Below are 23,376 nucleotides of genomic sequence, written 5' to 3' on the forward strand. Positions count from 1 at the left end.
AGTTGCTGCCTCCTGAACAATGTTACGGACCTCCGTCCATAGTTCCTCAGGCACTCTGTCTATCAGGTCTAATCCCTTAAATCTATAATGCAATAAGAAGCTCATGATGTGAGCCACAGTCAGCTCCAGGTCTTGTTTTTACTGACTGTATGGAGCTTCTCCATCTTTGGCTGCAAAGGACATAATCCATCTGATTTCGATATTGACCATCTGGTGACGTCCATGTGTAGAGTCGCCTCTTGTGCTGTTGGAAAAGAGTGTTTGCTATGATCAGCGTGTTCTCTTGGCAAAACTCTATTAGCCTTTGTCCTGCTTCATTTTGTACACCAAGGCCATGCTTGCCTGCTATCCCGGTGATTTCTTGACTTCCTCCTTTGGCATTCCAATCCCCTATGATGAAAAGGACATCTTTTTTTGGTGTTAGTTCTAGAAGGTGTTGTAGGTCTTCATAGAACCGATCAACCTCAGCTTCTTCGGCCTCAGTGGTTGGGGCATAGACTTGAATTACTGTGATGTTGAATGGTTTGCCTTGGATTCGTACTGAGATCATTCTATCATTTTTGAGATTGTACCCCAATACTGCTTTTCCCACCCTTTTGTTGACTATGAATGCTACTCCATTTCTTCTAAGGGATTCTTGCCCACAGTCGTAGATATGATGGTCACCTGAATTAAATTCGCCCACGCCTGTCCATTTTAGTTCGCTGATTCCCAAGATGTCGATGTTCAATCTTGCCATCTCATGTTTGACCACCTCCAGCTTACCTGGGTTCATTGATTCCAGGTTCCTAAACAATATTGTTCTTTACAGCATCGGACTTTCTTTTCACCACCAGACACATCCATAGCTGAGAGTCCTTTCGGCTTTGGCCCAGCCGCTTCACTCTTTCTGGCACTACTTGGAAATTCCCTCTGCTCTTCCCCAGTAGTAAATTGGACACCTTCCGACCTGAGGGGCTCATCTTCCGGCGTCATCTCTTTTAGCCTTGTGATACGTTCCATGGGGAACATATCACATATTCTTTCTTGGCAAGGATACTGGAGTGGGTTGCCATTTCCTTCTCCAGTGGACCACATTTTGTCAGAACTCTCCGCCATGACCTGTCCGTCTTGGGTGGCCCTGCACGGCATAGCTTATGGCTTCCCTGAGTTGCGCAAGCCCCTTCGCCACAACAAGGCAGTGATCAGTGAAGGGGTCATGCTGATAATGCTATATTATAAACAAACAAATCATAGAGAGTTAGGGTACAATCCTATGCATGTTTAGCCAGAAAAACGTCCTACAACTCCCAGCATCCCACAGCCACCCTGTGGAAGGCTGGGGAACGCTGGGAGTTGTAGGATGTTTTTCTGTCTAAATATGCATAGGATTGAGTCCTAAAGCTGCAATCCTGTACACATTTACCAAGGATTAATCCCGCTGAAAACAATGAGTCTTATTTCTGGGTAGACATATATGGGACTGCACTGGGTCTTGGGTAAATCTCTCTCTCTCAGCCATCTCATCTGATATATGGAAGGAAGCAATAGTGATGCTCCCTTCCATATACCAATATTTACATGATTGTTGTCAGGGGGACAAGAAAATAATGTATGTTCGTTGTGCTTTGCTAACGTGGTATATAAATGTTTATTACTATTTCAACACTCCCTCACGTCCAGAGGTGCTGTGTAATGAGGAAAGTTTAACCCACTGACTTTCTGCCTGTTGCGCAGCTGTTAAGGTTCTAGGAGGAACGTTAAAGAGGGCAACGACCCCTAAACCTTAACCGCAGATTCTGGAGTTTGTGAAGCTTTGAGAGTCGATGTTGGCTAAAAACATTTTTTTATAACTTTTTTTTTTTTTGCCGATCCTGCCGGGGCGCGGAGGCATCAGCTGTTGCTAGGCAATCCTCACGTGGAAAGACGGTTGAGAACGGATCACATGACGAATTTCAAATGAAAACCGCACAGAGGCGTCATATTCTGGAGCGTGGACTTTACCGGCAGACCTGGAGCAGAACCCGAAGGCTGTCCGGGGTGTACGCTGCGATTGAAGGAAGGAAGGAAGGAAGACGGCTCAAAGCAGTGCATGCGTCGATACTCCTCTGTTAACCCGGCAATCCCTTTTGCTGTTGTTATTCTTTCAAAATTAACTCTAAACTACATTTCCCACAATTCTGTTAAGCAGGAAGTCTAGTCCGTTTGAAGGACTAGAGGGGAATATAAAGTGGGGCTGAGCTGCAAGACTTGCTGGGGGGAGTTTTTATGAACACCGGTAAGTCTAAGAGTTGTGTTCGCTCTTAATTTGACGATACTAATCGGGGGAGCGGGTTAAACACTGACCCTTGCCCGCCCACTTTTCACTTACTTGCGTCTTTGAAAGATACAACGCCGTATCAGTTAAATACAGAATACAGGGAGAGCCTGCTCCGATGCCTTTCCTGCCCTGGATCCCCTGGAAATCAATGCATTATTATTTCTATATTGCATTATATCTCAAATTTCTTCCAAGAAATCGAGGCAGTGAACGTGGTCCTTCCGCCCGCCCCCATCCTCGCAACAACCCTGTGGGGTAGGTTCGGCTGAGACATGGGAACTGGCCCAAGGTCATTCCGGGAGCCCTAATATGACTCTCTAGCCACTATATTCCTCTGTACAAAGACGCAACCTGCTTTTTATGGCGGATGTCTTGTACGCACTTAGTTGGGACTTGCTTCCCAGTAAGTATGCATAGAGCTGGGCTGCATGACTATTGTATGTCGGGGCAGGCTCCCAAATGCAGGAATATATCACTTGATTTCTCTGTACTTCAGCCAGGCCTATGCAGTACAGCAGGATGTGGTGGAAGAGCCCTGGTGTGGAAGAGCAGACTGCCCCTCCAGTTTTTGATTAATTTATCTCCCACCCCCCCATTTATTATCTGTAAACAAAAAACTAGTGCATCAGGGAGAGCGGTTGTAGCCCTGCCCTTTCATTAATATGCTAATTTTTACTTCCAAAGAATCTTGTTCAAAGGGGGTATTAAAAATACTGTATTTCCTCTACAGTTTCAACATGTGATGGAATTATGGGGTTATGCTGGTTAGCCCCATTGCTAATGCATGCTGGCCATAAGTTCAGTGACTATATGTAGGGGCCATATATGCATCCAGGGGCATGCACGAGGGTGGAGCCTGGTTGGTCCAGGATTCCTGCTTGTATGGAGGACCTCTTGGGGGTTGGACTCGATGGCCTTGTAGGCCCCTTCCAACCCTACTATTCTATGATTCTATGATTCTTTGCCCATTAGTTGGTACATCTGTAGGGCTCCTTCTCAGGTTGCCAAGTGCACAACTGGTGGGGGGCATGGCTGGCAGGCTCCCCCCCCCATGCATGAGAGGTGTTTATCACCCTTCTTATTAACTTCATAACTGGAGCAGTGGTTTCGTAATGTTAACCTCTGTAACATTATCTGTTTGTTTGGGCAGTATGGCTGTTGGGTTTTCCTTTGCAGCACAGATTTGGATGTGGAGTTTATGTTAAATATAAGCCACATTCACACAAAACGCTAAGGCAGATTCTTCGAGACTCTGGCTTATCTTTCACAAGAAAGCATGCTGGTGCACACTGCCTGATCGGTCCCATTTGGCTCCTCCTGCAAGCAGGAGCAGCTTAAGTAACCAGGAACATATGGGGTCAGAAAAATGGATGACACTAGAAACTCCTGTTACAAGAGTTTGATGACTCTTGTTATTAAAAAGACAAGGGGAAAGGAGGAATGAGGATAGAAAAACATGTTGCATTTTAATTGTTAAAGGTATTAAATGGATAGCAAATTGGACTTGCTTTGCTATCTTTGGTCTTGGTACAGCTGAGCTTGATTTAAAGCTTCACCTCTACCAAGATTCATTGGCTGGGTTCAGCTGTAATGCAAACCCATGGATTGTTTATCTAAACCATGGTTTCGTGTTACATCTGAGCCTGCCCATGAATCATGGCTTGCTTGGGGCCAACAAACCGGGATCTGAGATTACAGTTTGAAGCTGGGTTACAAACAACATTTTATGTTAACTATGGTTTGCTGTAATGTCTGAATTCACGGGCAATTGACAAACCACAGTCATTGCTCTGCCTCACATCCAGAAATTCAGACTATGGTATGGATTCTTAGCGATGGTTAGCACAAACCATGGTTTCACATTACATCTGAAACGGGCTTCTGTATTCCTTCGTCATCAATCCCTCAGCCTTACCCATCTGTAAAATTAGAATAACTGTGACCTACCTTTGAGGAGAAAAAATGCTAAAGACTACTAAGTGTCTTGGAAACTAAAGCAGTGCTGTATAAATTATGATAATAGCAGAATGGGAAAAGAGAAAGTTATGCTGATTCTGTGATTCTTTCTCTGAACAATTGCCAGCACTGTCTGCAAAATGTCACTCCGGGAACTAGCAGAGACATCCTCCCTATTCTCTGTAAGTGGAGTCAGGGAACGGATGAAAGAAAAGAAAAATGGTGTCTTAAAGACTGCAAAGCTGAATGCTTCTCTTGCATCAAAGATCAGAACAAAAACAATAAGTAAGTAGCAACATTTTAAAATAATTTGCTAGAGTTGAGCTCTCAGGCTTCAGTGGAACAGGGATGAGTAGCAAGTAGATCTCTAGATACTTTGGACCAACTCCAAGTATTCTTGATCACTGGCCATGATGGCAGGGGCTTCTGGAAACTGAAGTCGAAAATATCTGGAGATCTACCTTCTTGCCCACCCCTGAGTTCTATAGGACATGGCCAGAACATTTTTTTCCTATAGTGCTGAACGAAAATGCAAATTATACCGATATAATGATACAATGTTGTGAAACTGCATGATTCTGATGTAGAGAATGCCCGTCTTGGTGAAACTGTGCATCTCTTGGCAATGTCAGAAAACACTGTGCTTATTTAAGCAGAGGAGGAGCAGAGAGGATACCCTGGATAGCAGGTTTGGGGAAAACCTGGCCACTCAAGAAAAGGGATTTATAAGTCTCACCTTTGGCCTTAGCTGCGTTTTCAGCCCCAGTCAAGTGAAACGTGACACTTCCTGCCTCTTGCACTTTTTTTGTATCCCGGGGAGTATCCCGGGGAGTATCCTCCTCCCGGTGAGGAGGAGGATAATGTAAGCCGCCTTGAGTTCCTTGCGAGAGGGAGAAAGGCGGGGTATAAATGCAATAAATAAATAAATAAATAGATTTATGGGTTTAATAGCTGCATGGTTATAGTGGCTGATGCTGCCTCTGTTGAACCTCACCCTGCCACGCAGGTGTTAAAAGCATAGGCAGCTCCTCTGTTAGAGGTTGGTAATCCTGATTGCCCAGGAGGAGACCAATAAGAATTGGGTTCATAATATAAGTTGTTCAGTCAAAGCTCTATGGTAGAGCATGTGCTTTGCACACAGAAGATCTAGGCTAAGTTCCCAGGACCCCCATTTAAAAAAAAAAAGTTTGGGTAACAGCCAGATGGGAAGGACTTCACTTTGAGAGCTGGTGACTGTCATAGTACATAATAATGGGCTAGACAGACCAATGATTTAGCTCTGAATAAGGCGGCTTCAAAATCTACTGTTTTGTCTACTTGGATAGAATGCTATTCTTTGTCTCGTAGAGGGCTGATGAGCACAACCCCCTGACAAGTGTTGACTTACAGTAGGATTGCAATGGTGTGTGGCTGACAGTCTAATTCTGTCTGTAGTGATTGATTCACACATCTGGCTTGCCACCATCAGGAGCATGTGGCTGACTCGCCACATGCTCAAACTTGAAGTGACTAAGACACCTCTGGGATAAACACTGCTGAGTGGTTATGCAGAATAAAGCAGGCTTGCAAGTAGCAGTTCCACTTAAAATGCTCTGTGCCTAGCAAGTAACCTCCAGCCAACCAGGCACTGAAGCTCTTGTAAACTGAAAGGTTGGCTTTCTTTCAAGCTGCCAATTGTACTGTAAGTTGCAGTACAGTACAATTATGATAGGTTAGTGTCTTGCAAAGGTTTCTGAGCGGGAGTAGCTTTTGTGGACTGACTTCCAGGACTTAGATAAAGGTTTCACTTGGCGCACCCATACGGCGGTTCTGAAGGAAAAATCTTCGATTTCTGTTTATTTAAATTTATTAAATGCCTCATAAAATTAATTTCTCAAGGTGATTTACAGTAATAATACTCCAGATAAAATTACAGTAAAGTCAATAATAGAAAAATAATAAATGTGCCAACACAGTATAAAATACAGTATCAGGAATAAGAGGCAAAATCACATTGCAGGGACTAGGATAATAAAACACAAAAATACTACAATATTTAAAAAGGCTTTTAGGGTGCAATCTTATGCTGAACCTCTTAAGCCTCTAAACTCAGGCTTATGGGCATCCAATGCAGAATGGGAGGAGTGGGGGAGATCATCTGCGTTTTCGCTAGATGGGCTTTTTCACCCATCTAGTTGGGGTGCTGCTCTGGAGGAGGGAAGGAGGCTGGAGAGGCCTGGGGATGCTTCATAAGCTGGCATCTCCAGTCCCCTCCCCGCTCCACCAACAGTCATGCCCCCTTTCTCTCCTCTCCAAGGTCAAGTGCCCAAACTTGGAGAGGCAGCCAGCACAGTTCTCTCTGCGCTTACTGTGAGGAGGAGGGGGCAGGGAGTGCAGATTCTTGGCTCCGAGGTCGGAGTGCTGTCTTTGACCTCGGATCCAGGAATCTGAAAAATCCTATGGCCTCCCATATGCTGTTTAGTGGCCATAGGATTTCTCCCTCCGAGAGTGAAAAGTCTGGGAGAACTGGGAAGTCTTAGCTGGCACCAAAAAGATAGCAGTGTGGGCACCAGTCCACTTGGATTGCTGGCGGACCACCACCAAAAAAGCCCTTGCGTACATCCTAGGGAAAGCAGGTAGGTGTTCTGTGCCGTTTGCTGTTCCATATAAGGAATGCTGTTGGAACGGAACTGGGTGTACAAGGAAAAGTTTGGAGGTTGGGGGACTCTAGGCAGGAAGTGTAAAGGAATAGGCTGCTTGGGGAGTGGAGTGGCTGACTTTCACGTGCTGATTGGAGTTTACCAGTCAGATGTCTAGCTGTGGGTCTCTACTGTTATGTTCTTTTCTTGATGAGGTAAAACTTGGGGAAGGGTTTGCCAATAAAAAGCTTCTTATGAAGCAAATAAAAAATCCAATGTTTTCCTCCCTTTAAAAAAAAAATACAGATAATTCCTCTATAATTAAGGTCTCCCTAAAACAGAACAACAAAGCATTGGCTATGGCCCTCAACGCTACGAAGATAACCGCTCAAAGGCTTACCAATGACAAGATGCTACTGCAGAAAGAAGTGGAGCTGTGTCACTTCGAAATTGCTTGCCTGCGTCAAAAGCTCTCCTCTGTGGTATAGTATTTGCAGCCGTGTTCTATGTCTCTGTAGTAGCAGGAGCTTTTCCTTCAGTGTCACTTAAAATGTGCAGAGTATAAAAGAGGGATTTTGCTTAATGTTCCTATTATACCTCTTGAGGCGGTGTGGGTGGGTGAGCGTTGTTCACTTGCATTCTTAGGTTTGTGTTAGGCATGCTCCCTAAAAATAGTGAGGGCTTTGAAGACTGTTGAGATAATATATATATGTATATGTTTCTGGAGGATATGCCATTAAAAGCTCTGTTGTTTCTCTAAAGGTTGCAAAAATTTTTTGTTTGTTTACACTTAATTTACTGTAATTGTCAGTTTTTAGAGCTTTTAAAATATGTTGCCTCTATGTCCAGAGGTCTACAAATATACCTGAGGTAAAATGGAAACTGTAATTTAATGAGGGATGTCTTTATGAGTGTTAAGAGTCTACTGCTACTCCCATATTCCGAATAAGAATCCATGAGTTGTTAACCCTGCTGGAAATGGCAGAAGAAATACTGGACATGTATTTTCTAATACTTGCATGAGAATTTCTCCAAATGTCACTGTGATGAAAAATCACAAATACATGAAAATTCTGCAGTGTGGAAAATAAAGATTGTATAAGCTGAAAGGACGTCATTCCAACTATTGCTTTATAGATTAAGATTGGGGGTGTAGCAATAATAATTAAGTTAAAATACCTTACAACAGATAGGGTCAAATTTAAAACTAGAGAGAATTAAAAAATGGGAAATTAGATGTGTGTTACAATGACTCCTTTGAAATGCTGTAAAGTCTCTTATTGTTTGTGCCTACATTTTCCATGGAATATTTGGCAGTTTTAAAAAATATATATCTGAATCTGTGGATAAGTTAGCCTTTTTCTTTGGGTGCAGAACAAATATATTGATGAACTACAGCAATTTATGGATAGCCGCTTGCAAAATGTAATCAAGCTGAGCAGACTTTCTGAGGTAAGAAAATTATCATTTTAATATCTTGAGAAAGTGTGGCCCCTCTTTTTCTATGTTCATTAGCCGATGTAAAACAAATGTAAGTCTCCCAGATCTCCTTTATAATTTTAGAATGGGTTGTCGCAAATAGAATGGAACATTATGTAAGAGGTAGCTTTATTTAATTCATTACATTTCTATACTGACCATTAGCTGAAGGTCTCTGGGCAGTTTACAAGACAAAGCTTAAAACCATAAAATACAATTAACATAGTAAAAACAGAATATAAACCATAAGTCTATAACAGAATGATGCCAAAGTAGTAACCAAGATGAAAGCCAGCAGCAGCACAAAGATCTAAAAACGCTCTAATACAATTTTTAAAATACAATTTAGTTTTTTTAAGGCTAAAAACCTTACCAATTTCTTCCATGTTCCTTTTTTCCTCTAGGATGGTTCCTGCTCTTTGTTACTGAATGATGGGAAACAGACTTGGACTGATAATTTTGCAGGCGATCAGGATGGAGACAGCCGCCCTTTTCGGTAGGAACAGAAACAAGAACAATTAACCGAGCTTGAATACTCATGAGATGTATGAATGAGCTCAACTCTGGGTCCCCTCTTTACTTTCCCAGCTTCATTAGCACAGCTTGGAGAACATAAATGTGAACCAGAGCCTAAGATACTCCTGTCAGCATGGGAAGATCCCTGATTTATTCCAAGGGTCCTGGGCATTAAAAGATATAAAGATACAATTATTTTAGCTTTGGGCTGTCATTGCTTGGGGGCTCAGCCTTCTGCATAGTGATGGTGGTGAATTCTGGAATTGCAGGAGTTCTGAACAACCATTATAAACAGAGTCCAGCCCCCCTTAATGTTTGAGACTGGCTCATTATAATGGTCTTGCTGCTGTCAGTCAGCTCTCGCTGCCTGCCCCTTCCTTCTTTCCTAAGCAAATATATCTTTGCAATGGGGAACCAGTGGTGGGGAAGGCTGGCTGGAGATGGGAAGGGCGTTTTAGGCCTCATCCTCCCTGGGATGCTCAGGAACATCCTTTCCTGCTGGGGTGCATGGGAACTGTAGCTTCCTGTGTCTTTTAGCCCAGTTAATTTTATTATTCTTATTATTTTTCCTATTTATTGCATTTTAATACATGCTTCCCAATAGCCAAAGCTCTCTGGGCAGTTCACAAAACTGAAAACCTGTAAAATACAACAATATAATAAAACATAAAAACATTTAAAAATTTGAAACCAGGATTAATTGAATCAGAAGACATAGGAACTATAATTCCCACATAACCTGGCAGTTGCTGAACTAGATGCTCACCTCTTTATTTCTTTAGCATTCTGTACTGAAGCTCTTATAAATAACCTTTTGCCCTTTTTCTATTTAACTTTCCCCACTTCAGAGCTCCGCCAAAGTCTCTGAGAGTTCCACTCTCTCATGTAGATGATGAAGAAAATGAAAATGGCAGAGGAATAGGAATGGGCATCTCCACAAATGTGCAAATGCTTCCCTTAGGTATACCGGCATCGGGTGTTGTTGAGTCTTCAAAGAGTGTGCTCCCCGTTGCTGCAGGAAAGCTCTCCTCTTCTTGTCTCAGTGAAGAGTCTTTGGCAAACAATGAAAACAATGGTCGAAAGTTAAGTGAAGTGGATGGCACTGCCTTGGCACTGAACTTGAGCACAATTCTCGGAGGTAAATACGGCTTCATTCCTAGAATTACTTTGACTTAGGCTATATTGACTGGAGATGTGTGTAATTGGAAAGCCATATTCTAAGGATGGCACAGCAAGGCTGCAGCCTTGTACTCATTGAGTAAGTCAATTTGGTGGAATTTACTTCTGTGTAAGTATGCATAGGGTTGGGCTGCACATTGTATTTGTGTCATGAGGTTAGGTACAGTCAGTGGCAATTTTTTCCTTCTAAGCACAGATGTATGATATGCATGATTATACTTGTGCTCCGTCAGTCTCTTCCTCACTGAGTCAAGAATCATTTTAGGCCTATTTCCAATTAGTCTTGGCTCAATCTAACCTAGGGGCATGGCTGTAATTCCCAGTCTGGTCTGGGGCTGATATTTTTTGCCCAGGTAGAAATATTTGGCAATGTAGTACTTGAGAAACGTAATTCTGTTCCTATCCAATACTGGAAAGCAGGAGTGAAGAGGGAAGAAGCACCATGGACTTATAATAAAGAAGGGGGAGGCAGGCTCCGGTGCTGGAAAAGTGAAAATTTATTGTGCTCTCTGCTTTTTGGAGATGCTCCTTCAGGATCTGTTTGAAGCCATTCAGTCTCAGAGACTGAACGGCTTCGAACAGCTGCTGAAGAAGGAGACACCTCTGAAACGTGTAGAGCACAATAGTTTTTCCTTTTTTGAGCACCAGAGCCTGCCTTTTCCTTCTTTGTTGTTGCCTATCCAATACCGGGCAATAGATTTAATGTGCATCACACTTAATTTATTCCCTTAAATCCCATGCATGTGTAAACGTGGAACAGTCAGATCTCTTCTGTTGTCCTTAGGCTTTGTGTAATCCAAGTGATGGTACCATGTTAAAGTTGTTGCAGAGTACATTTTGTTTGACCACACTTGAGACAGAAGACAACTGCGAGCTTTAAACAGGACCTTTACTTAATACTCATCTTCTTACAACTAAAACAGGCAAAGTAAGCAGGCAAAAGTGAAACCAAACCAACACCCCAACTCCCTACATGCATTAACCATTTAGTGGCTTTCCAACCTGGAATTTTCCCTTCCATGCAGTGAGTTTAATTAATGGCTGTTGCTTATTTCCACAAAAGTCACTCATGGGCTGTGGGTGAGAAAACGGCAGAGAGATTCAGCCAATGCTGCATCATGGAGCTCTGGATGGAACCCCCACTCATTGCATCACACTGTGAGGGTTGCACTAAATATGGGCAATGCTAAAAGGCCTACCCTGCCTGCATTCCATACCAAACACTCCTTCTAAATTCTTCAACATACTCAGTGCAATGTTGGAGCAGTTACAGGTAGAGATATGAAGGAGGAAATGGACATTTTGTGTGTGTGTTTTATTCCCCCAGGCCATCACAATTCCAGGTGAGTTGGTATAGTTTGTCGCCTGGGGAGCCTTTCTCTAGCCTTCATCACTTCCAGCCCTCCGCTTTTGCTCTGCTTTTTTTGATGTAGTAATGTCTTGGTGCCTGATGTAATTATATTTGTTTGCCATTGAAAGTGTTTGATTTCTGTCTGGGTTCAGGCATCAGATTAACCTTGTATCACAAAATACTACGGCTGCACTCCTGTGCACACTTACCTGAGAGTAAGTCCCATTGGAAAAGTGGAACTTACTTCTGAGTAAACATGTATAGGATTGCACTATAAAAGATTGCATTTATACTAGTACTAAGTATTGGTAGGCAATTGTGGTGTAATGGACAGCTCAGGACTTGAACTAGGGAGACCTAGGTTCAAATCTCCACTCAGAACTGAAGTGATTAGGTTACCTTGGGCTAGTCCCTCCTTCAGCTGATGGGATAATTCTAACAATCCTTTTTTATCTCAGTGTACACCACCTTGAGTTCTGTGGAGGAAGACCAGGACTCAGCTGTACTGGCTTATGTGTCTGTGTGTTTTAAATACAAGTGAACTGTTGCGGTATCCTTCAAAGAGCATAAGGAACTCAGTGCAACCCTATTCGTGGTTATTCAGAAGTAAATCCCACTAAATTCGCTGGACCATACTACCTTTTATTGTCTAAGATTGTATCCTGTAGCTTTACTTGAGTGTTCCTGATGGTCGCTCTGAGGTTTCAGTGGTCTTCTGGGCATGCACTGGAGGCATGAGAGCTGAACAAGCTTGTGTTTATAGGATAGAAATGCCCTAAATCAGGGTTGGAGGATCTTTTTGGGCCAGATTCTCCCCACACCCTTGGTCAGACATATCCAGTATGCCATGCCCCCATGCCCATTTTTCCTTTCTCCATGCCTCTTCCTATATGGAGAGAAAGAGACCTGGACAGCATTTGAAGGACCTGCTCCTTGAAGCGCTGTCCAAGTTGTGTATGCCCTGCTTTGCTTGGGATGGCGAGTGGCATGCAAATAGTTTTGGATGGCACTTGGTTCCTGCTAGCCTGGGAATCCCCACTGTTATTTATTTATTACATTTCTATACGGCCCAATAGCCAAAGCTCTCTGGGCAGTTCACAACAATTAAAACCACAAAATACAGCATTAAATACATTATAAAAACTTAAAAGTGTAACACTACAGTATAAAACAAAAATAAAAACCAAAATAAAACCTAGCAGCAATGCAGAGATTTAAAATATAATAACAGGTTTAAGACAACAGAACTAAATAACCAAAATACCTGGGAAAATAAGATCTTCACCTGGCACAATGTAGGCGCCAGGTGAACCTCTCTGGGAAGCTCATCCCACAACCAGGGTTCCACAGTATAAAAGGCCCTCTTCTTTGTAGCCACCCGCCTCACTTCCTTTGGTGGGGGCTCCTGGAGAAGGACCTTTGAAGGTGATCTTAGGGTCTGGGCAGGTACACATGGGAGGAGACATTCCTTCAGGTAACCTGGCCCCAAGCCAATTAGGGCTTTCAGTGTTAATACCGGCACTTTGAATAGGGCCCAGACGTGGACTGGCAGCCATTGCAGATGGAAAAGTACTGGCATAATATGACTATATTGGCCAGTCCCCGTTAACAGTCTTGCTGCCCTTTTTGGACCAGCTGAGGTTTCCAGACTGTTTTCAAAGGCAGTGCTTCGTATATCACATTGCAGTAATCCAGACAAGAGGTTACCAAAGCATGGATAACTGTAGCTAGGCTATCTCTGTCCAGATGAGGGTGTAGTTGATTTATCAGCCTAAGCTGATAAAAGGTGCTCCGTGCCACCGAGTCCACCTGTGCCTCGAGTGACAGTTCTGGATCCAAGAGCACCCGCAAAATACGAACCTGATCCTTTAGGGGGAGTGCAAACCCCTCCAGAACAGGTTGAACATCACTTAGCTGGGCAGATGAACCACCCACTAAGAGTACCTCTGTCTTGTTTGGATTGAGTCTCAGTTTGCTGGCCTTCATCAAGTCCATTACCATGCCCAGGCACTGATTCAGAACAGCCACTGCTTCACCTGGATTTGATGAAAAGGCAAGAGAAAACTATCTCTGATCACTGATTGGAGATAAGGGATTCCTCTGCTAGGCTAGCACTGGGCATCCCTATAGAGGGGGCAGGGCCTGGGAAAGGGCGAGGAGCTTTGGAGGGAATCTCTGCCAGCTGGATTAGGAACCTCCATAGGCCGGAGGTTCCACATCCTGGCCCTGAGTTAAAGGTATGCATGTTTATTTACTATATTTGTATCTTGTCCTTCCTGCAAGAAGATCCCTCAACCTTGCAGTCCTAGAAACACTTACTTGGAATAAACCCCACTGACTACAGAGAGACTGACTTCTGAGTAGGATCACACTATTTGTCTCTGCACCACCAAATTATGCATGGTGTGGAGAAAGTGGTCAGATTTCCCCCGTTTGTTTTAGACTAGAACTAGAAACTAGAACTCAGGCAGTAGATCTAGGACAGAGAAAATAAATACTTTATACAAACATAATTGATAGAATTGGCTGCCCCTAGATATGGTGATGGTGTTATAAGGGGAATAGGACGGATGCCTCTTTTGATGCTACTAGCTGTTGCAGGGGACGCTCAGTGTGGTGTGGGGAGGACTGTTTTCCCACCCTACTTGTGGGCTTCCTAGAAATATTTGGCCAGTCTTTACTGGAATCAAGATGCTGGACTAGATAGACGCTTAGTTAGATCAAGTAGATCTCTTCATATGTTCTTACTACACAAGTTCTTACAAGCATAATGGTACGTTTATGGAATTGAAGAAGGCTGTTTGGTGTCTCTGCTTCCATACACCTACTAAGTTCAGTTATTTGTCATTGCAGACAACCTTTTGAGTGTGCCACCAAGCTCTAGGAGCTGCTCACTGTCCGCCCTGCATAAGAATTCTCTAGTGCAGCAGTGTGAGGAGGTTGTGAGACCATGCAGCGACAGCGTGGTGTTGTCATTTGGGCATGTGACCAAGAGAAAGAAGCGCAGAACAGGATTATCTGCTGCATTTGGAGGTGATTCTCTGATGGGGCAGTCAGATAATGCGCCACTTGATGGCCTGCAGTGGACAAAGGAAACTGAGCCTGCTGCTAAAGAGTGTCTTGACATCAGTCAGGTTGGTGAGCTTGTTATGCTGAGCACTAAAAATAAAAGTGATCAGAAGATCAAAGCAAATGAAACCAACGCTCTAAAAACAGTGAGTGCTGGAACAAAGGACAGAGATTCTTCTATCAGCCAATCAAAAAGAAATATGGACAATTATAGTAATGGACGAATGGATACTGCAGTACTATCTGAAACCAACAAACTGAGCAATAGCAAGATAAACATTCCCAAGCCTGCATGTCCTGCTGAAGATTCAAGTGCAGTGGATTCTCTGGAGGAAATAGTGCTGTTGGACAGCTATGGTTGGAAGGAGAGGTATAGTTCTCAGTGCTCTGACAAAACCACAGGTTGCAGAAGATCCTCTTTGGTGGACCCAGCTCCTCCAAACCATGTCGATGGCTGTAACCCTTTGACCCAAGAAATAAAAAAAAGAACATTCTTGGAAAAAATGAAGAATTTAGAAAGTCATTTCCGAAGCCCAGGGACCAGCTCATTAAGCAATAAAATACAGCAAGATGTGAAAAGCCATGGCTATGATGTAAAATGTACTTCCCAGTGTTCTAATAAAGCCAAAGGTTGCAGAAGAACCTATGTGATAGATTCATGTCCTCCAGATGATGAGAACGATTGTGCCTCCTTTGAACAAGAAAGTAAAAAAAACACACACTTGAAAAACTTTGAGGACCTAGGAAGTTGCTTCCAAAGCCCAGAGTCAAGCTCATTAAGCAATAAGGCACCATTGCATGCTGTCAGTATGCAACAGTCGGTTAGTTTCCAAACGCAGGTCCCTAGCCGAGAAGCAACTCTGGGTCTGAACGTAAAGCGTAAAAAGCCAAAGAGGAGGACTGAAGAAATTGGTGTACCACATAAGCTTGGTGAGATAGAAGTACAAAGTGCAGATGTTAACATGCACTCTCAAACTCAACCACAAGAAAGTAAAGCCAAAAAAGGCCACAAGGGAAAAACACCCAAACCAGGCAGGGATGGTGCACTAAGAGAGCACTGCAGAACTGATGTGGATGTGTTTGATCCGAGTGAAAATGCTCAAAGAGTCAATAAAAGGAAAAATAAGACCTCAAAAGTCAGTGTTAAATCCATGAGTCAAACAAACGCAACCTGTCCTGCATCTCCAAGGAGCACACCATCTGCGTGTCCAGTTTCACTGGATGATGAAGAGACTCCTTTTGACAATGTTCATAGGAACTCTGCTAAGACAATTCCAAAGGTTCAGGGGTCCTCAACCACCCAGAGCAGCAATTCTTCAAACAAAACAAATAGCAGCTCCTCACAGAGGACGTATTGGGGTGTTGACAGCCATGTGATTGACTTAAAGAAAAGAGTAGACTCCATGGCCAAGTTAAAGAAGAGAACATACACTATAAAGTATGTGACAGAAGAGTGTGTGCCTTCTGATGCCGCCCTTCAAAGTCCAGAAGAATGTAAAACCAGTCAAGCAGAGCAGGCAGGATGGAACTTTCTCCGGGTTCCAAGAACCAGAACTCAGCGAGATTCTCTTATTATGGATGTTACCGAGGCACCACCACCTGTGTTTGATTCTGTAGCCGTCTGCCCCAACACTCCTGATTCTTCTTCAGTTGGCCATTCTAAGATTGTGTTATCCAGTTGCTGGAGCTCTGGTCATTCATGCTCTGTGCTTCCAGCTGCTAAAGACCAGGGGAGTGCAAAAAGATCCTCTGCTTTGCCAAAAGTCTCAACAGACTTGAACAAAAATGATGTGAAGCAATTGACTTCCAGCAGACATGAGAAACAAACAGTACAAGTAACTCCTGAAACATTTCCACAAGAAAATGGTGAGTGAGAAAAGTGGCTATTGATAACGTAGTGGGGCTCAAGATGTGGATTGGAGTGGGCACGCATGAAGTTCTCCGGTAGACTCTGCTTCCAGCTCTCCTTGCAGTTCCCAATGCACTCCTTGTTTTCTGTTGGTAGATGAACCTAGTCTCCTGCAGCTGAGATTAGGGGGTTCTCACACATTGGTCAGTTTAGAGCTGGGGGTGCAGAACCTCTTTCAGCCCAAGGGCCAAATTCAATTTTATAGAAGCTTTCAGGGGCTGCGTTCCAGTGGTGGGAAGGGCCAAACATAAATGGGGTGTGGCCAAAGGCAACAGAGATGGGGCCAAAATACCAGACTGTTTTAGCTTAAAGTGCTTGCTGCCAGTAACTAAGCCCTAGGAGAGGCATTTCAACCTTTTTGAGGGGGGAGGGGGACTGCACAAACGCCAGGAAACCACCAAATAATCGGTGTTTGAGGGAAAGGGGGTGGGGCCAAAGAAAGGAGATGTGACCATCTGTGGAACTTGCAGGGCTGGATTTGGACCCTGAGTTTCTCAATTCCTGGTTAAGAGCCTTTGTTGCTATGTAAGTAATATGAAAGCCAGACCACAGTCTAATGTTTTGAACGATTAACTCCTAATCCTTTACTTGCTGGAGTAATGGTAGGAGTTGTTCTCCAAAGTGTCTGGAGGGCACCAGGTCGCCTAACTGCCCCTTGTCTAATGGTTGGTCACTGTGAAAGAGAGCCCAGGAAAGCAAAAGGCGTATAGGCAAATTGAAATTTTCCCCATCTGTGTTTCAGTCCACACAAAGTGAAGAAACAGGTTTTCCCATGGATTGAGGGTGGCAGTAGTCCAATTAAAAATGCTTGAAAATTGCTTGTACTTCTTCATAGTACCCACCCATCACCCAGTTCTGAGAAGCACAGATTTAAGCTAAGAATATTGTGCTGATGTTTATGTCCTGCTGCTTCGTAATATCCACTGCTTGGGTTCTTATCAGTTTCATCAGAAATAATACACTGACTTCAAGGCAGTGTGGTTCTTGAACATTATTAGCTATTAAGGGGATGTCCACACAGGTGCTTCCTGTGCTGCTGTCTTACTACTTTACGAGAAGAACAGAAGTACAGGATGCAGTACTTCTTTAAAGAGATAGATTGGCACCTAGAGATGTTGCACACAAACATTACTCCTTCTCCTCATTGTAATGGCCCCAGGCATATAAACAAGTCACCTGTAGTTTTAGAGGGGCCTAGAGATCCATAATGCTTTGCTTTGGTTCATTATTAAGTGCAGTTTCCTTGCTAGTGGGCCTCTGAGCTTGTGAGATGAGTCAAAGGTCAATATCTCTGCCTCAGCACATTCCATACTAATAAGCTATCTTATCAGGGCCTAGGATGCGCCTGTGAAGTGAGGCTGTGTTTATGCTAAGCTACAGGTGTCTGTGCTGGGAAAGTTCTGATTGTTTTCCTTCTGAACAAGCACTGTTAGTCTGTGCTGGGAAAGTTGCAGATGAATGCTAATTAACGCTTGCTGCTGTCATGCTGCCTCACTGCTAACGTGTATAGTATAAGACCCATTGTGCCCCTTGGCTCTGTGTTCAGAGAAGTTGGCTGATCCAACCATTGGGTACACCTGTGTGCTGTAAGCACTCAATAAAGTCTCCTTGCAAACAAACCTGGATCTGGTTTATCACTATCTTGGCACCTCTAAATTGAAAGGCCTACTGCAGGGACAATACACTCATCCACCCCCTGTGTACACTGTATCCATATGCCATACACTGGTGAAGCTTTTTATTTCAACCTGTGGGTGCATTTTAATATATCATTAGGTAAAGGCAATAAATTAGAGCTTTTATCTAATATTACTCAAAGCAACAAATTTCTTTATGGTTATGGCTTGTAAATGGTGGATGCAGTTGAATATATTTGTTGTAACTTTGTATGCATGTTTATAGATGGTAAGGAGTGTTTTAAACCCTTAATAATGTTTTGCAGTTACATTTTAATTACAGCCCCTGAGGAAGCAAAGTCCTTTCCAAAATGCACTGGACATAATAAAAAGTTTTTGCAGGCACCTCAGAATATCTTATCTTCTGTTTGGGAACGTGATTTTCCCCCTCATGTATGATTGGATAGCAGGCAGATCAGTGTGGGCTTTGCACAGCTGCCATGATGGAACTGGATATTGCTGCTTGACAGGGGATCACTCAGATTTGTTTTGTGTGCGTACAGCTCTGGATGGTACCCTATGCAAGGAAAACAGATCCACCCCTTTGGGAACAGGAGAGCATTAGCAGCCAATAATGCCTTAAAGTAGGGGTGGGCAACTTGCGGCTCTCCAGATGTTTTGGCCAGCAACTCCCATGATCCTTCACCATTGGCTGTGCTAGAGTTTTAGGTCAATACATTTGGAGAATCATACCTTGCTCATTCCTGTCTGAAAGAGTGCTGACATGCTCCTACATCTCTTTGGAAAACATCTTTAAAGACAGTTTGGTTAAGAAATAGGTTTAAACCAGTTGGTTATCTGTGAACAAAGTTCACAGAAAATCAGATCTAACAAAAGGTTTAACATAACTGCATTTATTGAAACATTCAAAGTGTAACATCTTTTATCTTTACAAAACATCCTTAAATACAGTGTTCTTCATGTAAATTCCAGGTAACCACCATAATGTTCTTGTTCTGGTCCATTAGCGACTTGAATCTTGAGGTTTGCCAATAAGTGCACATGACTTATGGCAATGTAGAGTTGTATATGGCAGAAGACAGGTGTAGGCAGATAGATGCTAAATTGGTCCACAGTCTGTTCCCTGGCTCTTGTTGATGCTAATGGCAAGGGCCAGATGAACTGGGAACTGGTGATGCTTGAACTGGAAGAGGAGAGATGAGTTAGAAGGCTGATCCTTGGCAGGAAGATCTGCTTGCCCTTAGCTTGTCCAGTGAGGGCTTCCTGATGCAGACAGTTATTGTGCATGGCAAGCACAATACTAAACTTTGATTGGGTTACTTTTAACCGTAGGTACTTTGGCCTGCACCTGTGTTTATAAAGGTGTACAGAGACTTTTAAATGTTAATTTTAACGGCAAGAGACTTCCTTTCTGAGCAATAACTAAACTTTGACTAGGTTACTTTTAACTGTAGGTGTCTCTTCATGATTTATTTACAGGCCATATGTTACTGGCATATCATTGTACTTTGGCTTGCACCTGTGTTTATAAAGGTGTACAGAGACTTGGGGGGGGGGTCATATTTCATTTTGCTCCAGTTTGCAATTAATTGTTTGTTTAATTATACTTGACATTGTTTTGATATTAAAAATAAAGCTTTACAGTACATTGTTATAGAAGGTAGCCTAATTCTTAAAAAAAAAAAAAGCTTTATGGACATAAACTCCCAATTTTGAATTATAGTGAAAACCATTATTATTCATGCAGTCTGCATGCCAAGAGCTTTCCAATGAATGAAGTGTGTTTCATGAGAATCGGTCAGGGGAAGGCCATCAAAAAGGAATGACCAACTAACTCCCAATTTTGAATTTTGTGTGTGTGTGTGTGTGTGTGTGTGTGTGTATGATGAGAGCTTTGGTGTAGCACAATCACTTATGTAACTCTATTCACAGAAAACAAAGTATTGAAAGATATGACTAACACCAGCCCAGATTCATGTCATTCCATCCCCCTGGCAGTCTCTCCAACACGCCCAAGTAGACGAAGAAAAAAGGAAATTTCCTACGCAGAGCCCAAGATCAACAGGTTAGTTTTGTGTTTAATGCCAAGCTCCCTTTTACAGGAGAGGCAAGCAAAACAAGGTTCGTGGACAACCTTTGCCACAAGTCAAGTATCTTATGTCCAGAAGCCTGTGGTCGCTTACTGGGGATGCCGTTTTCTGGAATATGAAGTTAACATTTTGCATGCGACAAACTACATTATATTCCTTCTCTCCCTCCCTCCCTTTCTCCGCTCTGCAGCAAACTGAGGCGTGGTGACCCATTTACAGTTACCGACTTCCTCAGCTCCCCTATCTACAAAAGTAAAAGTAAGAAATTGGATAAAGGATCTGGAAAGCCCAGGAAAACCAAGAAAATTGAAGAGGAGGAAGTTCAGCCCTGTTCAGATTTCATGGCTATTCCTTAGGAAGTAATTTTATTGCTATTTGTATAACTAGAGGTTCACTATTAGCTGGTCTTTGTTAGAATGTGACCTGGTTTGCACGTAACACCAATAAGAGGGCTGTGCTGGAGCACTGTGTACACTGCCTGACACCTGCTTACAATATCTGCTTTGCATCAAAAGTCCAAACCTGGAATTCTGGGTTGTTGAAGGACACACAACCTGGGTTTTAACTCAACAACACACTATGAGTTCAAACTCCGAAGTGGCGAGTGGGCAGGAGGCAATGTGCTTATTGCTGCACGACCCCAACTAACTATGAGTTGTTTAGTTAGTCCTTACATGTGAACTGGGCTGGTGTGTTTTAATTATTCCATTTCAAAAATAAAACTTTTTTCCTCTAAATTTATTTATTTATATTTGTTGATTGCCCCCATAATATAGTTCTCTGGGTGATGTACACATAAGATTTTCAGCAGGTTGTAAATATGATACAAAGTACCACAATAATATCACTCAGAGATAAGTCTCCAGTGATGACATTAGGGCATGGGTAAGTACGTATGGGAAGAGTCATTCCTTTCAATACCAAGTTCCCAAGCCATGCAGTGCTCCATAGTTCAGAACCAGTACTTTGGAATGGGCATAGAATGAATGGTAAGCCAGTGAAGACAAAACTCTAGTAACAGGTTTAACTCTTTACTACCTCCCCCTACTTTTCCATTTTGCCCCTGCTCCCGCTTTTCCGGTTTTTCCTAAATGCATTTTTACTTCTGCAACCGGTCGGGTACCCCAAAACCTGTTGATACCTCTCTCAGGTGCGTGTGTCGTGCCATTTTGGCTATATAAGCAATGGCACTCGCTCCACAAAGACTGCAATCACATGATGATGATTTTCCCTTCCCTATCAAGCCCCCAAAGTCCTGGGCATCTCCTCACCTGGAATGGCTGATGTTTGGGGGCTCCAAGAGGGGGTTTCACTTTTGGACCTGTTTCCACCACAATGGCCTTTTCCCTTCTACACAGGGAAAACCATTTCCTCTTGGGAAGAGGTGCTGGTGCTTCCTGTCCTGGTGCTCTTGGATTCAGAACTGTCACTCAAGGCACAGGTGGACTTGGTAGTACAGAGCAGCTTTTATTGGTTTAGGCTGATATACCAACTGCATCCTCATCTGGAGAGAGATAGCCTAGCTACAGTTATCCATGCTTTGGTAATCTCTTGTCTGGATTACTGCAGTGCATTGTACGAGGGGCTGCCTTTGAAAACAGTCTGGAAACCTCAGCTCGTCCAAAATAGGATTGCTAACAGGGACTGGCCAATGTAGTCATATTATGTCAGTACTTTTCTATCTGCATTTGCTGCCAGTCCATGTCTGGGCCCCATTCAAAGTGCTGGTATTAACATTCAAAGCCCTAAATGGCTTGGGGCCAGGTTACTTGAAAGATCATCTCTTCCCATACACAGCTGCCTGGACCCTAAGATAAACTTCAGTGGTCCTTCTCCAGGAGCGCCCACCGAAGGAAGTGAGGTGGGTGGCTACTAAAAAGAGGGCCTTGTTTGCTGCGGTACCCCGGTTGTGAAATGAGCTTCCTACAGAAGTGCGCCTGGCACCTTCTTTGTCCTCTTTTCGGTGCCAGGTGAAGACCTTATTTTCCCAGGCATATTAGTCTTTCAATTTCTGTTTTAAATCTGTTTTAAAAAAATATCTTTGCACTGCTTCTAGGTTTTATTTTGGGTTTGTAATTTTATATTGTAGTTTAACCTGTAATATTGTACTTTATCATGTTTTATTTTATCGTTTTAATTGTTGTTAACCACCAGAGACCTTCAGCTATTGGGCGTTATAGAAATGTAATAAAATATTGTGATTGTTTTAATATAACATTGCTTTTAATGCTGTATATAATTAATAGTTATGAAGATGTTTCCCTGAAATACATATTACCTACTAGTACCCATCTTCATCTGAAGTGTGAAACGACAGGGGTGTATAGAAGGATGCACTCCCTGAATTCATTCAAGGCAATGAGTGAAACCCAGCAAGTGGAGCCACTGCTCTGTGTGAATGGAGTAGGTGGCCAAGGCAAGGCGGGGGTTGGGTGGGGGAGAAAGTAGATCATGATCCATAGATATATCAGTGATTTACAGGAGATCTGCAGGAGCTCCTGAGTCCTCTGTGCTTAGTGATAGCAACAATTCATGGAGCAATTCTACCTGTTGGGATGGAGTGCTCCCTTTTTGGAGCCCCAGGAAATAAGGCTGGCAGGGCGGGATGCGAGGTATTGGTCCCTTTTCTGGTTTGTTTTCTTAAACTGTTTCCATCTCACTGATGTCAAGGGAGGGGGGCAGGAATTGAACTACACCAGCTCCAGCTTGACAGTAGCCTAAATGATTTGTTTTACAAACTAATGACCCTGCTGAAATTAAGATGGCTTGAGGGGAAACAAGGAGTGGATTTTTGTTTGAAGGGATGGGAACTTGGTTGTGGTACTGAAAAGAAATCCCTGGCCTGAGAATGTGCTCAGAGGGTGCCAGTTTTAAGCAATCTCAATCCACCCCCTGAAATGCCATTTTGCCTCTGACTCTGGTTGATGCACGTTGGGGTTAATGTCAAAAACCAAAGTAGATCATGCAAGCCTGAAGTCTGCCCACTGCTGCCCTTGAACACCACCCACAATCCATTGCAACATGGAGTGACCCCTCAGTGAGCCAATCTGATGTAGAAAATGTTGCATGAAGGCAGATTGAAAAGCGCCGCTCTTTGGCTCCTGTATGTACATTTATTTATGTATAACTGCAAACACATTTCACAGCTGATGTCAGGGATGTGCTGCTTGCTAACTTCCTGCTTGCTTTATTTGGGTGGCAAAAGTTGTTGGAAGTTCTCGAGTTGCTGCTGTTCTGTAATAAGCACAACTGGGTTCCTCTTGAGCCTAAGCA

At 43.2% G+C, this 23,376-nt stretch overlaps 1 protein-coding gene across 7 annotated transcripts; it reads left to right on the plus strand.

The window, feature by feature from the left end:
* The first annotated feature begins 1,918 nt into the window (after nucleotides 1–1,918).
* LOC146358744 (uncharacterized) lies at nucleotides 1,919–22,389 on the plus strand. Of its 7 annotated transcripts, none has more exons than XM_084818928.1 (9): nucleotides 1,919–2,257; nucleotides 4,383–4,540; nucleotides 7,180–7,355; nucleotides 8,248–8,325; nucleotides 8,757–8,848; nucleotides 9,717–10,006; nucleotides 14,252–16,333; nucleotides 19,946–20,078; nucleotides 20,294–22,389. In XM_084818928.1, exons 2-9 carry the CDS (start codon nucleotides 4,396–4,398, stop codon nucleotides 20,457–20,459), a joined length of 3,162 nt encoding a protein of 1,053 aa, XP_084675054.1. In that variant the 5' UTR covers nucleotides 1,919–2,257; nucleotides 4,383–4,395; the 3' UTR covers nucleotides 20,460–22,389. The 7 variants fall into 7 exon arrangements, with proteins under 7 accessions (XP_084675054.1, XP_084675072.1, XP_084675081.1 ...); XM_084818946.1 differs by having other exon boundaries at nucleotides 1,930–2,257; nucleotides 7,200–7,355; XM_084818955.1 differs by having other exon boundaries at nucleotides 1,950–2,257; nucleotides 7,215–7,355.
* Nucleotides 22,390–23,376: the final 987 nt, after the last annotated feature.

The sequence above is a fragment of the Heloderma suspectum genome, chromosome 1 (genome assembly GCF_057233095.1).
Source record: "Heloderma suspectum isolate Gila_16-S chromosome 1, 16-S_ref, whole genome shotgun sequence".
Taxonomy (NCBI): Eukaryota; Metazoa; Chordata; class Lepidosauria; order Squamata; family Helodermatidae; genus Heloderma; species Heloderma suspectum.

What these genes read in the sequence shown, in the direction of transcription:
- LOC146358744 (XM_084818928.1), top strand. Translation starts at nt 4,396, where the DNA reads ATGTCACTCCGGGAACTAGCAGAGACATCCTCCCTATTCTCTGTAAGT. An exon ending in AACATTTCCACAAGAAAATG is followed by an intron (nt 16,334 to 19,945) that starts GTGAGTGAGAAA and finishes CTCTATTCACAG; the next exon opens with AAAACAAAGTATTGAAAGAT. An exon ending in GCAGAGCCCAAGATCAACAG is followed by an intron (nt 20,079 to 20,293) that starts GTTAGTTTTGTG and finishes TCCGCTCTGCAG; the next exon opens with CAAACTGAGGCGTGGTGACC.